Source organism: Saccopteryx leptura, chromosome 5 (assembly GCF_036850995.1).
Source record: "Saccopteryx leptura isolate mSacLep1 chromosome 5, mSacLep1_pri_phased_curated, whole genome shotgun sequence".
NCBI classification, from domain to species: Eukaryota; Metazoa; Chordata; class Mammalia; order Chiroptera; family Emballonuridae; genus Saccopteryx; species Saccopteryx leptura.
In genome coordinates, this window is record NC_089507.1 from 58125051 (window position 1) to 58141112 (window position 16062).

General features: G+C 47.2%; 1 protein-coding gene across 7 annotated transcripts in view; it reads left to right on the forward strand.

The window, feature by feature from the left end:
* The window catches only part of SHROOM3 (shroom family member 3), a 322616-nt gene that overhangs the window by 270098 nt on the left and 36456 nt on the right, over positions 1 to 16062 (forward strand). For all 7 annotated transcript variants that reach the window (XM_066386945.1, XM_066386944.1, XM_066386947.1 and 4 more), the window contains 2 exons: positions 5609 to 8798; positions 14308 to 14381. In XM_066386945.1, the coding sequence (XP_066243042.1) occupies positions 5609 to 8798; positions 14308 to 14381 (3264 nt within the window). The remainder of the gene's footprint in view (positions 1 to 5608; positions 8799 to 14307; positions 14382 to 16062) is intronic.

Here is a 16062-nt window from a genome sequence, read left to right on the forward strand (position 1 = left end):
TCTCACTGGTGGACATGCTCCCAGTGTATTAGGGGAGGTTACCCTCCTTGTTACAGACACGCCTCTCCCTTGTCCATGTCCCTCCTAATAACCCTGAAAGAACTCATTCTCACCATCTGAGCCATCTGTGCTCAGAGAACAGGTGCCCTGCCGGGCCACCCCCCCATAAGAGCAGTGGTTTTGCTTTTATTGGCCATGTTGCTGCTGAAGGCCGTTAGAAGGTTAGGTGTGGGGGGCTTAACAGTGTGAAAGGACAGCATAATGGTAAGGTTACTGGGATTTTTAAATCAGAAGTCGATTTAAATCTCCACTTCACCTCCTACTACATAAGCCTGAGCAAGTTTTTTTAACCCCTTTGATCTTGGTTTCCTCATCTGTAAAATGAACTTAATACTATATATCTCAATGGAGCATAGTAAAGATTAAAAAAAATAACATGTAAAACATTTAGTGTAGTTCCTGGAACATAGTAAGCATTCAATAATTATGATAATTTGTTATAATAATTAGGCTAAAGATTTATCAGAGGCACAGTGAAACCTGGTAATGAACTTCAAGGTTAATGGCATAAGCCAGGACATACTTACTTATAAAATGCAAGTGTGTATTAGCAGTGCCCCTAAACAATGGGGCCCTTTGGCACCTCCTAACCCCTAGCCTTAGGAGGCCCTAAATCTGAGCCACACATGCTGGCCCAAAGCCAGAAGTAAGTAAGACACTGCACTCTGTGCCTAGAATACTGCTTACAATAACGACAGTGCGCTAAGAGGCCTCCAAAGAACGGTGGAGTCGTCATCAGACATCAGACGGCAGTATTCTGAAGGCTGCGCTTCTCCTGTTTCCCCCTCCCCACTGGAGGGGTTTAGGCGGGTGGATCTGCCCTTACTGTATCCACCACTCTACCCCTCTAATTCAAGCTTCAGAACGGCTTCCCCAACAATGACTCTCAGCACAAAAGTACAAAGGGAGAAAGGTAAAGCTGACTACTGAAAATGTGACAGGTGTGTGGATTCTCCTCTACCCCAGCACAAATCATCCATGATTTGTGTTCATCCCATGTCTATTCCATGCCTCGGGCTGGCAGTGCTGGCCCGGGCTTCACCCCACCCCCACTCTCAGTTCTGCTCAGAGGGTCTGACACTGGCAGCTCTAGATCAGAAAGCACTCCAGGGGCATTTCTGAGGAGCACAGTGGCACCTAGTGGTCTTGTGTGCTGAATCAATCTGTTGACGTCCTTCGGACAGCCTTTCTTTAGTTCCAGAAACCCAATCTCAGTCCTAAATTTATGCATCTGTTTCTCATTAAGAAGCAAGAGAATGAGGGAGCTCCAGGGAGAGAGGGGAGCAGGAGGGAGAAATACAAAGAGACTGGAGAGGTAACTGTCTACAACAAGGGTCGGGAAATTTTTTGGCTGAGAGAGCCATGAACGCCACATATTTTAAAATGTAATTCCGTGACAGCCATACAACTACCCGTGTACGTTACGCATTATCCAATAAAAATTTGGTGTTGTCCCAGAGGACAGCTGTGATTGGCTCCAGCCACCCGCAACCACAAACATGAGCGGTAGGAAATGAATGGATTGTAATATATGAGAATGTTTTATATTTTTAACATTATTATTTTTTTTTTTTTAAGATTTGTCTGCGAGCCAGATGCAGCCATCAAAAGAACCACATCTGGCTCGTGAGCCATAGGTTCCCGACCCCTGGTCTACAAGCTAGCCTGGATCTGGGGATTTCACTGAAATTGTATTTCTGCTGCTTTCCGTCAGACACTTGTCACTGTCCTATAGAAAGCTCACACAAGGGTCCAAAAGTATTGAAGTACTTTAGAAGAGACCTTGGAAAGTCTTGTAGTCCAGCCCCCTTATAAGAGGATGCAACAACAGCATCAAAATACTCAAGTACCTGTACATGTTTATTGACTTATTCATTCAAACAAACAAGGACTGAGTGCCGTATGTTTCAGAGGAACAAGACATAGAAAGCCTCCACCCCATAATACTTGTTTCCTAAGGTGTATTCCATGGGACAATTACCCATCAGATGCCCTTTGGAAAAAGTTTCTAGGGTCAGGTAAGTTTAGATAAGAACACTTAGTTTTTTTTTTCTTTCAAAACATTCCCTGAACGATAGTTTTTTGAAGGCTCAGAAGTCTTGCAGCAAATTAAATTATTTAACTTATTTAGCCCAGTATTTTCCAAACATATTTGATCATCTAAGGAATTAATCTTGTCAGCACACTTTAGGAGATGTTTTCATGCACTTTTTTTGTGCTCTGTTATGTTTTCAGTATTTAGAAAATACTTTTAGGCACACAAAATAGAGAATAACATTATAAGCAATGTGTGTATCTACCACAGAATTCCCAAAAATTTTGTCTTTTTTGCCTCAATTGAAGTCTCTTTATCAATCAAAGGGATACGATGCAATGTCAAATATGGTAAGTGCTGTGAAGACAATAAAGCAGGCCTTGGCCAGTTGGCTCAGTGGTAGAGTATTGGCCTGGCGTATGGATGTCCCAGGTTCGATTCCTAGTCAGGGCACACAGAAGTGCCCATCTGCCTCTCTACCCCTCCCCCTCTAGCTTCTACCCTGCCCATACAGCCATGGCTTGATTGGAGTGAGTTGGCCCCAGGTGCTGGGGATGGCTCCATGGTCTTTGCCTCAGGCACTAGAAGGAGCTCAGTTGCTAAGCAGCAGAGCAGTGATCCAGATGGGCAGAGCATCGCCCCCTAGTGGGCTTGCCAGGTGGATCCCAGTTAGGATACATGCAAGAGTCTATCTCTGCCTCCCTTCCTCTCTCTGAATAAAAAAAGAAAAAGGAAAATAACGCAGAGTGAGTCCAGATGTTCTCTGATGTAGAGACTTGATTAAAGGCAGGCGTGAACCAGGTGAAGAGCATTCAATGTGGTAGAAACAGTGGCTGCAAAGGCCCTGACGCCCTGACACCCTGACACGGGAGTATACTTCACGGATTTGAGTAGGTAAGGAGGCCAGCATGCTGGAGTGCCATGGGCAGGAAGGAAAGCAATAGAGAATGAGGTTGGAAAAGTAGCCAGGCCGCAGTAAGAACTCTGCCACATTTGTCTTGAGGGTAAGGGTAAGCTATCCCTGTGTAGGCCTGCAGACCTTCGTTCCAAGTTCTTCTTACCCGTCATGAAGAGTGCTATCTTGAAAACAGGAATGGCAAAGGTAATCAAAATAACTACTTCCAGAAAGTGGTAGGAGCATTGTTCCTAGAGAGTGATGTAGGGCACTCGGTGGCGTGGCATAGGGCACTGGTTCTATTCCCCAGTCAGCTTGGGCATGGGAATTCCAAAGGGACAGAGCCCTCACCAAGTAGCAGGAAAGAGCACATCACAGTCCTCATGTGATGCTTTCCACCTGATGTTTGGTGGGTGGAGGTTCCTTTAGCTGCAAGATGGAATGCATTCTGACCTTACTCTGCTTGGCTAGAGATCAGTACACCAGTGACTTCATGTTCCTAGATACCATCTATATTTTGAGATATGTCAGTGATCATGTCTTCCCACTCAATAATGAATGTTTTAGTTAACCCATTCATTTATTCACTTTGATTTTTAAGTGTGTTCTTAAGTTAGATTTGAGTTATCTTCTCAGTGAAAGACTCCTAAGATTCTCAGCAGTTGGCAGGATTAAATAGTGTCTCCCACCTACATGGAATGGGTGAGTGAACAGCCCTGATGGACCCACTACTTCCATTTCATCTCAGTGAATTCATTTGGGATCTCTGTCAGAGGAGATAAAGGGGAGCATAAGTGGTTTCTGTGGGATTATCCTCAGCTGAACTGTGTCACTGCATTTTTAATACAGCTTCTTCTTTTAGTGGGGCGTGGGGGGATGGTAACATCGGGCGTTGACACATACTGTGCCATGAGTGCCAGGGCCGATTTCTTAGTCTGGCTGGCTCAGGAGCTGTTCCCTTCCTTTCTCCTTTGACTTGATGCTGTCTGTCTCAAAGCAGGATGCTCCATTCAGTAAGTTGACTTTTTCTAATATAGAAAAGTTAACATTCTTGAGGCTAGTTGCTAAAAATGTAGTCTTCTTTTCCTTTAATTGCAGCACCAGTTTTGACTCAGAATATGGTCCTTCTGGTCTTTTGCCATATACTCTAGAGCAGGGGTTGGAAACCTATGGCTTGTGAGCCAGATGTGGCTCTTTTGATGGCTGCATCTGGCTTGCAGACAAATCTTTAATAAAAAAAAATAATAACATTAAAATATAAAACATTCTCACATATTACAATCCATTCATTTCCTACCACTCATGTTTGTGGTTGCAGGTGGCTGGAGCCAATCACAGCTGTCCTCCGGGACAACACCAAATTTTTATTGGATAATACGTAAGGTACACAGATTGTTGTATGGCTCTCACGGAATTACATTTTAAAATATGTGGCGTTCATTGCTCTCTCAGCCAAAAAGGTTCCCGACCCCTGCTCTAGAGATAGTCCAGCCACAAAGCATCATCACATATTCAGCCATTAAGACATCAATCATATTTACTTACATGAGGTCTAAAAATATAATAATGGCTCCATGAATTTTAATATTGTGTAAGTGCCTATTCATGTAAAAATGGAAAATCTTAGGCAAGAACTCGTGATCTACCCTTCTTTAGAGAACAGTGAGTCACAAACACTTGAACTATGGAGACTGCTGTTTGGTTTTTGAACCACTTACTCCTTCCTCTATGCCCTCCCTCCCCCAACATGTTGGGTGAAATAGTAATATAAGTATAGTTAATTTTGTTTTGAGGCAACTTTCTAAGGTGTACAATACCAGGATTGAGAGCCACTCACCCTCCCTCTGAAAACCACCTTGAGTAGTTCATAAATAAGGGAGTCTTACCTCCGATGTGTCTGAGAGGCTGAGCTCAGGCCTGGGGAGGTCATCTATAGGTGATGGACTCCCATGATTAAGACTTCTTCTAAAGCTCCTCTCCTTCACTCTCATCAGCTTCTTCTGACTCTAATTTCTCTTATTTAGCGTTGTGTTTAGCTTTCTCACCACAAACAAATTGTCTCCAGTGCAGCCGAGATTCCAGGAAGACTGCCAGGATACAAGGCCTTCAATTCCATAAAAAGGAAAGATACTAACTAAAAATGTATACATGTGCCCCCACAGTCTCCTGCACCCATTCACTGCCTGCTCACTAAGCTTCTCCCCTTCTTCCCACAAACAGCCCCAGGAGACACAGAATTCCAGTGTCACTCTTCCTCTCTCTCCTCCCCCCACCTCTCTCATTTCTTGGCACATACAGTCATTTCCAGCACATAGCAAATCACAGCCATGTGCTGCCTGTGCCTGAAGGCCACCTAGCTTTCTCTGTGTTCTGCATTCCTCCCCCTGCAAGCCTGGGTGATTAAGTAGAGGCACACACAGGTTACAGTGTTGGGCAATTACTCCTAGTGACGGCACATAGGGAGGCAGAGCAAGGCCCAAATATGGCTTTTTTCACCCACTCTTCCAAAAACCAAACATCTTGTACCCGAGTACATTTATAAGCTGAGTCCTGTGCCTTAAGCCTACTAGATGATAACAGCTCCGTGGCGCTGACTGCTTTGTCTTCTTTTCCTCCAGCTCCTCTACAAGTGACTTCTCCAACTATGACCATGCTTATCTGAGGCGGAGCCCTGACCAGTGCAGTTCCCAGGGGAGCATGGAGAGCCTGGAGCCCAGTGGGGGATACCCACCCTGCCATCTCCTGTCCCCTGCCAAGTCGACCAGCAGCATCGACCAGCTCGGCCACCTCCATAACAAGAGAGACTCGGCTTACAGCTCCTTCTCCACCAGTTCTAGCGTCCTCGAGTACCCACCCCCTGGCATCTCAGGCCGAGAGCGTTCAGGCTCCATGGACACCGCTTCTGCTCAAGGCGGCCTCCTAGAAGGAATGAGGCAGGCAGACATTCGCTATGTCAAGACAGTCTATGACTCCCAGAGGGGAGTCTCAGCAGAGTATGAGGTGAACTCTTCAGCCCTGCTTCTCCAAGGCAGAGAGGCGCGAGCCTCAGCAGATGGACATAATGTTCCTCGGGGCAAGGGAGCGCCACCCCCATCCTGGAACCCACAGAGTCCCAGTTCCTTAGAGACTGCCACTGACAACTTGCCTCCTAAAGTGGGCGCACCCCTGCCCCCAGCTCGCAGTGACAGTTATGCGGCCTTTCGGCACAGAGAGAGGCCCAGCTCTTGGTCTAGCCTTGATCAGAAACGGTTCTGCCGGCCTCAGTCAACTTCCTCTGGCTCCCTGAAGTCTCCCTTCATAGAGGAGCAGCTGCACACCGTGTTAGAGAAGAGTCCAGAAAGCAGCCCCCCAGTGAAGCCCAGGCACAGTTACACCCAGAAGGCCCAGCCTGGCCAGCCTCTGCTGCCGACTGGCATCTACCCTGTCCCTTCCCTGGAGCCACACTTTGCCCACGCGCCCCAGCCCTCTGCAAACAGTAATGGCACGCTGTACCCTGCTCTTGCCAAGGAGAGTGGATATTCTGCTCCTCAGGGAGCCTGTGACAAGCTGGCTCCCCTTGATGAGAATGGAAACCAAAATGGATCTGGAAGACCTGAGTTTGCCTTCTACCAACCCCTAGAGCGTGACTCTTTGTCCCCAGGAGAGAGAACACCTGAAACTCCAGCCAAATGTGTCCCCTACAAAGTCCATTTCCCTTCAGTGCCTGAAAATGAGGAGGATGCCTGTCTGAAGAAGCATCCAGCCCCCCTCCAAGGCAACACCTTATATCCCAATGACAGAAAGAGCACCCCCAGCAGCAAGCCGTCTTCTAATTACCACAGCCTGCAGTCCCCGCAGGCTCAGGCCTGGCCAGTGGCCGAAGACAGGAGATGTTCCCGGCCCTCAGAGCCTTGGGAGAGTGACTTTCAAGACTACAATGCCAATCTCCGCCAGGGGCTGGAGAGAGAAGGCCTAACCCAGAGCCTACCCAACAACTTTGGTAAGACCAAGTCAGCCTTCTCCTCTCTTCAGAACATTCCTGAGAGTCTGAGAAGGCAGAGCAGCTTGGAGACAGGAGGTGGAGCCCAGGAAGGCTACCTGGACGGCTGGTCAACCTGTGTAGTCACTGCCAAGGCAGAGGACTCTGGAAGGAAAGCTGTTCCGGAGTACAGGAGCCATCTGGACAGGCCGGTTTCCTATCCTAGGCCCGAGGGGAGAAGTGGTGCTTCGACCTCTTTCTACCCTTCAGACCCAAGATCTGAAGAGCCGGCCTCCCCACCCCACCAGCAGGCGTCCGGCCCGGGCCGGAGGCGGCTCAGCTCCGGCGGCAGCGCCGCCCTGCCCGGCCTCCAGTACGGGAAGCCCCACTGCTCCGTGCTGGAGAAGGTCTCCAAGATTGAGCAGCGCGAGCAAGGGCGCCAGAGACCGCCCAGTGTGGGCAGCGCCCTTTATGGCTTTAACTACGGGCCCAACAAGATGGTCCCAACTTCCGGTACTGCCGGGCATGACTTCGAGGAGACAAAAGGCAGCGTCCGTTTCTGCGAACCCACTGAACCCCTAGGCAGTGGGGAGCCGCACTTCAAAAACGGGGAGCCCAAGCTGGAAGAGGCTTCCTGGCAGCCGTGTGGCCAGCAGCCAAAGAGGGGCGCCGAGGGCAGCCGAGGCTCCCCGCTCCGCGGCAGCGAGCCCCCGAGGCGGGACCCTCGCCTGCGCCGCAGCCAGAGCACCTTTCAGCTCTGCGGCGAGGCCGAGGAGGGCGCCCGGTGGCGGGACAGCAGGCCGGGCACACCCGAGTCGCCGGTGCTGGACGCCCCCTTCAGCCGCGCCTACCGGAACAGCATCAAGGACGCGCAGTCCCGCGTCCTGGGCGCCACCTCCTTCCGACGCCGAGACCTGGAGCTGGGGGCCGCCGGGGCATCCCGCGCCTGGCGCCCCCGCCCGGCCTCGGCCCACGTGGGACTGCGGAGCCCCGAGGCCGCGGCGGCCGCCTCTCCGCACACCCCGCGGGAGCGGCACAGCGTGACCCCTGCGGACGGCGACCGCGCCCGGCCAGCGCCCCCTGCCGCCCGGAGGGGCCCCCGCCGGCGCCTGACCCCCGAGCAGAAGAAACGCTCCTACTCGGAACCTGAGAAGATGAACGAGGTGGGGGTCGCGGAGGAGGCCGAGCCGGCGCCCTTGGGCCCGCCGAGGAAGGGGCTGCGTTTCCCGGAGAGCACGGTGGCCGACCGGCGCCGCATCTTCGAGCGGGACGGCAAGGCCAGCTCCACGCTCAGCCTGTCGGGGCCCGAGCTGAAGCAGTTCCAGCAGAGCGCCCTGGCCGACTACATCCAGCGCAAGACCGGCAAGCGGCCCACGTCGGCCACGGGCGGCGGCCCCCACGAGCCGGGGCCGCTGCGGGAGCGCGCCCACAGCACCTACCTCCAGCCCGAAGGGCCTGGGCTCAGCGCGGCCTCCAGCCTCTGCTCGCTGCGGGAGCCCGGCCTGCAGCCCCGCAGGGAGGCCGCCCTCCTGCCCGCGGCCGGGGGCAGCGGGGAGCCCCCGCGGGGGGCCCGAGATCGCAGCAGCTCCTTCGCCGGCGGCCGTCTCCTCACAGAAAGGCGACGTGGGGACCAAGCCCCGAGGGAGCTGCTGGATGGAACTAACAACAGTGGACCAAAGGGGACCCAGAGCGTGGACAAGACCCCTCGGGAGGCCTCGTCCTGGGCGTCCACGGCCGGGAGGGCCGCGAAGTCCATGTCAGCTGAGGACCTTCTGGATCGTTCGGATTTCCTGGCGGTCCCTGTCCACGTGAGGTCACGGTCCTCGCCCACTGCACACAAGAAGCGCCAGGTGGGTGCAGCCTCGGCCTGCCCTTTGGGCCCTGGAAGCCATGTTGTTGCTCCCCTAACCCCTCCACCCACGTCAGTGTTTCCTTTACTTGCGGAAGAGTAGCATTTGTTTTCAAGAGATGATTTCTCTCAGTGCCCCTATCTGATATCCTTACAGAGATAAAAGTAAAGAGTCATATAGTTGTATAGATGTCTTAAATACATACATACTTATAAAAAGATACCTATATAATATATGTGATATGTATGTATAATACATACCATATATACATATTATATATACAGCACTTACTTCATTTTAGGAAGTCACTTCTCAGTGCAAGAGTGGTTGGGAAAAGTTAGGGTTTTCTTTTTTGTTTCTTCTTTGCTTTTTTTTGTCTTTTTTTAATTCAAGGAATAAAGGCTGTCCCAGAGTTTTAAATATTTTAGCTTTGCACCCACTGTGTTTCTGTTGGACTTTTGTATTTACAAAATAGAATTAATTGACTTTGAAAGGTTATTGAGTCCCAGGTCCTCAGCTAAGTATGCTTTACAGTTATCTCATTAATTCTCACAATAATCCTATGCAGTAGAGTATATTATGCATGTCAAACCCGTGTCTCTCTGACTCCCATCTGAGCTCTATCTGTGCACCATCCTGGTGAGAAAAGAGAATCACCGACATTTCAAGTCTAACATAAAAGGGTTTTCTAATAAAGGCTCCAAAGTATGCAAAGATTGTGAAGTGCTTTCCACTGGAAATTTCAGGCAGAGCTAGGAATAGAACCTGAGTCCTCTGACTCCTGGGAATCTATGAATTTCCCTAATTCTTAGCCCATCCTCAAGCTCCACATTCCACTGCAGAAAAGCGGCCTCCCTCGTGGTTCCCTTCCCACCTAAGGCAGTATTAGGAACTCACATACATGTTAGCACAGGAGAGAACACCCCTCCATGACCCTTTCTCTAATTGTGTTTTTCCTGGCAGAGAAGCATTTTAGAGTGTATTAGTATGAAAAGCACTGTATTACAAGAAGAGTTAAAGTAAAATAAGTCTCATGCCTTCCTGGCGTTCATAATTGAGCAAGGAGTGTGTTCTTAAATGTAAATAACATGACTGGTGAATGCTTTGGGGACAGTGATAAATAATATATTATGGGAGGGAAAGTGATTTAATTCTAACTGAGGGGATCTTGGCTTCTCTTGAGGGAAGTGGGATTTGAACCAGGCTGTAAAGAATGGGCAGGATGTTCACAAAGGATTGGGGCTTGTGTGAGGCAAGCAGTATTGGAGGAAACAGCAGTCAGAACTGCCAGAGAGAAGTTTGTTTGCAGCACTGCTTCTGAAACACATGTACACAGAGCCTCTGAGAGAAAATACTGTGCTGCTGTGCCCTCCCAGATGTCTCCTGTTTGGGAATATTCAGAAATATTTTCTCTCCAGTATAAACTCACACAAAATCTATAAAGTAATTCTCCATAATCCTTCAATAGCCATTTTCCTCTTCTGCAGATAGAACAGAGCTAGTTTCCACTCCTTATCCTACCACTAAAACACTTCTTAAATCCAAATATGTGGCCCTGGCCAGTTGGCTCAGTGGTAAAGCATCAGCCCAGCATGTGGAAGTCCTGAGTTCGATTCCCGGCCAGGGCACACAGGAAAAGCGTCCATCTGCTTCTCCACCCTTCTCCCTCTCCTTTCTCTCTCTCTCTCTTCCCCTCCCCTCCCGCAGCCAACACTCTGCTAGAGCAAAGTTGGCCCGGGCGCTGAGGACGGCTCCATGGCCTCCACCTCAGGCACTAGAATGGCTCCGATTGCAGCGGAGCATGGCCCCCTGGTGGGCATGCTGGGTGGATCCCGGTTGAACACATGCCGGAGTCTGTCTGCTTCCCCCCTGCTTCTCACTTCGGAGAAAAAAAAAATCCAAATATGTACCATGCAATTTCAGCTAGTTTGGTGGGCTTTAGTCATTCAGTGCATGGCAGAACAAGTGTTTTCTTTATTTTGCTCCCCATGTTCTAAAGGAAACAAATCTTTAGTCAAAAACTGAATCCTCTTCTGTATTTGTATCCCCCACTAGATGTCATTCTCCCTTGGGGAATCAGTTGTATACAAATGTTATTTTACCTTCACTCCACCAACTATTTCTCAAGCCTGGTAAACTGGGAACTAGAGCTAAAACATAGGTGTTGTGGATTCCTTCAAACCCAAAGACAGACTTTATATTATCGGAAAAACTTTTTAGAAAGACAACTAAATACTGAACATTATTTAGGTACCCTCTTCAATAAAAAAAAAAAGCCATATGTAGATAGTATTTAATTTGGGGAATATGACACCAGAGGAGGAAAATATTTCAAAATGAAATACTTTAACTGTGCTACTTCACTCCTAGAAATTCTGAAAACAGGTTACCGTCCCCCAGATTGTAACTGTGCCAAGGCTGTGTTCTTAGCTTCAACTCCCCCCGCCCCCCACCAGCAACCAGACCTTGCCTGGCCTGGGACCTCGGCCATGGCAGGGTTTGATCTGTTTTCTTCATACAGCTGTCATCTATCTGAACAAAACAAAATTAGTCTTACTACCTAATTATCATGGTTATTTCAAAATATTATATTCTTATATTAGAAAAATAACCCCGGAACTTGACTATTATCATTAAGCTTTGATGAAGGCGTTAAATAAAAATTGTTCTCGCCTGACCTGTGGTGGCACAGTGGATAAAACGTCGACCTTGAAATGCTGAGGTTGCCGGTTCGAAACCCTGGGCTTGCCTGGTCAAGGCACATATGGGAGTTGATGCTTTCTGCTCCTCCCCCCTTCTCTCTCTCTCTCTCTCTCTCTCTCTGTCTCTCCTCTCTCTCTTTCCCTCTCTCTCCTTTCTAAAAGACAAAAAAATGAATTAAAAAAATGGAAAAAAAAATTGTTCTCATCTCACCTTCAGAGAACTCCATGAAACTAAGTGACCCTGTAGAAACCATCTGCCTGAATTAAACCCAAACTATGGAATCTATTTCTGGTGCTGGCTCAGTCCATGGTATCCTGAACAAATGCTACTTGCTCCTGTAAGCCAGATGCTAATAGAGCAGGATTTTAGAAGTTTTGGATGAGGATTCAGCTCCTTTTCAAGTTTATTGTGACCCTGGCTGGTTGGCTCAGTGATAGAGCATCAACCTGGTGGGTGAGTGTGCCAGGTTTGATTCTAGTCAGGGCACACAGGAGAAGCAACCATCTGCTTCTCTACCCTTCCCCCTCCCCACCTTCTCTTTCTTCCTCTCCTGCAGCCATGGCTCATTTGGAGCAAGTTGGTCCTGGGCTCTATGGCCTCACCTCAGGCACTAAAATAGGTTGGTTGCCAAGCAATGGAGCAGTGGCCCCAGATGAGCAGAGCATTGCCCAGTAGGCAGCTTGCATGGTGAATCCTGATCAGAGCACATGCAGGAGTCTGTCTCTGCCTCCCCTTCTCTCACTGAATTTAAAAAATAAAAAAATTTAAAAATAAAAAAAATTTTAAATGGATTTCTAATTCATTTTAGCAGACATTTGGAACTGATATTCCCAAGTAGATAATTGTTGTTGTCTTCATATTTCATTGGTCACAGAGACGTTAGATTTCTAACTCAGAATCCTGGGATTCAACAGTCTTTAGGTCTGTATTTTTAAGTATGCTATACCTAATGAAGAATAAAAACTGGTAAGTCAGGCATCAGAAGTCAGAGATAATTAACAAAAACAAACTGACATTTAGCAAGTATCTATTGGTATAACTCTTCACCTGGTATTTCTTTCATAGTTACTGCTTTTCTCAAAATTGCCCTGTAAGTACTGTATACTTCTTACTAGTGCATAGGAAATCAAGTCTTTGAGAGTGAATGTATGCCTAATCAAAGTAAGTAAATAGAACAGAAATTTATCACCATTTTGCTTTTACTAGGTTGGGAAGGCATTTTCCTTCTGTCCAAGTGGCACTTTGACTGACAGAATATTTAGAGAGTTCTCTCAATAGCTTATTACTGGGTCTAACTTCATTTATTTTATACACACACATAAATATTAACTTAAGCTCATACTGTAATTCAAAGGAAATAACAGAATGGGAAAATATGTTTAGAAGTTATTCTGGGTTAGGAGCTTAAAGAGGTCTGAGAGGCTTTCCCAGCTGCACATTCATACCAACAGGGTACAGGGGGGGAAAGAGTTGAAACTACTAAGATTTTGTGGAGAGCAGGAATTCCCGTCCCCTAGAGTGACACTTGAGCAAACCAGAGGCATATGGAATTCCTTTCTCTCAAAGCACTGAGGTCTCATTGCATCCACTTCAGCTACCACTCAATTTGTTAAGATTCCAAATCAAGATCCTGTGTTTTCAAGAGCTCATGCTTTGAATCCTGGCTCCTGTACTTACGTCACTGTGTGGGTGGGTAAAATACTTAACCTCACTGAGCTGCTATTACCTCTCCCCCCCCCCCCCCCCCCCGCTGTCATAGGTTCAACTACAGAAGAAATGGCACGTGCCTAACACAACTCTAGGCACATGATTTGCGGATTGTAAGGAATTAAGCAGAATGTCTGGCACACAGTAGATGCCCAGTAAGGGATAGCAGCGATTCCTAGTAATATTTACGTGTTTGTTTCTTCCTTGTGCCTACTGCCCTTGGCTCTTTTATTGCTTTTAGTACCTGTACCACTGATGGGGGAAGAGGGGTGGAAAGCCGTTAGCTCTTTGGACAAATTAAGAGGTGAAATAATTGCTGAAAGTAAGTTTAGAGATAATGTATGGATTTAAGTTTTGCTTTTTACCTGTCTTCTAATATAAGTAATTGAGAGTTAAATATTTTGTCATCAATAGCAGCACCATCTCCATCAGGGATTTATTCACATTAGCCAAATCTTACACTATCAAAAACTGAACTAGGACCCTTTCAGGAAACCAATAATATTCTATTAAAAAGAAAAAGAAACAAGTAATGACCACCCTGAAAAGGCCCAGAGATACTGGTGCTGCATGTGGTGAAATGTTTTCCCAAGAGAACATATTTCAACCCGCTAACATGCCAGATTCATATCTTCTGGAACTACAACTCAGAACATTGGAGATTTTTTTTTTTTTTTTGCTAAATTCCATACACTATCCTGTCATCTCTCTATTGCTTTTTCGAAAGGTTGGCCTTTGAATTAATTTTCATCACTCTTTTTCAAGGATAGCATTTGTTTTGAACCCTGGAGATAATTATCAACCTTCTCTTGCTTACAAAATACCCTTGTTTGGAGAGGCACCTGGTGAGACAGACTGAGGTTGAAATCCTAGCTCGCTGCTGTGACCTTGGGAAGGTTAGCCTCTTTGGACCTGCTTCCTCCTCCGTGCAGTAGGATTAACAACAACACCTGGGGCTTAGAGGATGAAATGGGGTAGTATGGAAGAGTGCCCTCTGGGAGCCTGACAATAAATAGGTTTCCCATAACTGTTCTTCTTTCTACATCCACCCCCTTGGTAAATTTGTTGATAATAATGCTGTGGCTTTCTTGTGTTTCAGGATGTGCTTTTGGGGGAAAACAATGGCTTTGGTCTTGTGAAGGACCCATGTTACCTGGCTGGCCCTGGATCCAGGTATGTGTGTGTATGTCTGATGCCCTCTGCCTTGTGAATGCTGCTGGCGGTAAACATTTCTGTGCCTCTGCACAAGACTTTGAAATGTGATATTATGGTGTTCCAGGGTCATGTCCTGCCTTTTCCATTTGCCCAGGCCGTGGAGGACTTTTTTATGTACAGATGACTTTTTTCTAAGAATGATAGTTATTCAAAACAGGTTTTGAATGTGTGCAATTAAGGCAATGTTTGACTTCTACTAAGTTTAGCATCAGAATAGTTCAAGCTTATCATACACTCTTACACATGGGGCCTCTCTTGTGTGGCCAATCTCTTCCAGTTCTGTGCGCAAAGGACCAGGTCTCGTGACTAGGGCGCTCAGAGAAGATTGAACAGTGCGTGAACAGCTTCACAAAATGAGGCAAACTCAGAGGAGGCACCTGAGCTATTCACATGGAGCTGAATAATGAGGAATTCCAAAGAGAATTTCCTCTGAACCACATGCCTGTGTGGAGTGTTAGTGCAGCTTCACAGGGCTATCTTCTTTGATCTGTTTACTGCTGGGAATATATTAAACCCTCACTACCACCTTCCATGTTTTTCAAGCCAAAATTTTAATGTATTGTGTTAACATGGATTCAAGTGTCCCACTCAATATAACACCCTCACCCTCTAATATCATGCCCCTTTTACACCCCTTTGTCCCCCTCCCCCTGACTCCCTTCCCCCTTCCCTCTGGGATTTGCTATCCTGTTATCTGTATCTCTGTGTTATGTATATATAATTTCTCTAATCCCTTCACCTTCTCTGATCCTGTCCCCTCATCCCCCTTCCCTCTGACAGCTGTCCCTCTGCTCCCTGTGACCCCGCCTCTGCCTCTATTCTGTTCTTCAGTTCACTGTGTTCATTAGATTCCACAGATAAGTGAGATCATATGGTATTTGTCTTTCTCTGCCTGGCTTATTTCACTTGGCATAATAACCTGCAGGTCCACCTATGCCATCACAAAGGGTAAGAGTTCCTTTTTCACAGCTGCATAGTATTTCATTGTGTATATGTACCACAGCATTTTTATCCACTCGTTCACAGATGGACACTTGGGCTGTTTCCAGATTTTGGCTATTGTAAACAATGCAGCAATAAACATGGGTGTGCATGTCTTCTTTTGAATTAATGTTTTGGGATTAGGATATATTCCTAAAAGTGGGATAGCTGGATCAAAAGGCAGTTCTATTTTTAATTTTTTCAGGAAATGCCATACTGTTTTCCATAGTGGCTACACAAGTCTGCATGCCCACTAGCAATGCAGGAGGGTTCCCTTTTCTCCACACCCTTGCCAGCACTTCTTATGTGTTGATTTGTTAATAAGTACCATTCTGACAAGTGTGAGGTGGTATCTCATTGTGGTTTTAATTTGCATTTCTCTGATGATTAGTGATGTTGAATATTTTCATATGCCTATTGGCCATCTGTATGTCCACTTTGGAGAAGTATCTATTCAATTCTTTTGCCTTTTTTTTCAGACAGAGAGTCAGAGAGAGGGATAAGATAGGGACAGACAGACAGGAACAGAGAGGGATTAGCATCAATCATTAGTTTTTCCTTGAGCGTTGCAACACCTTAGTTGTTCATTGATTGCTTTCTCATATGTGCCTTGACCACGGGCCTTCAGCAGACCAAATAACCCCTTGCTCAAGCCAGT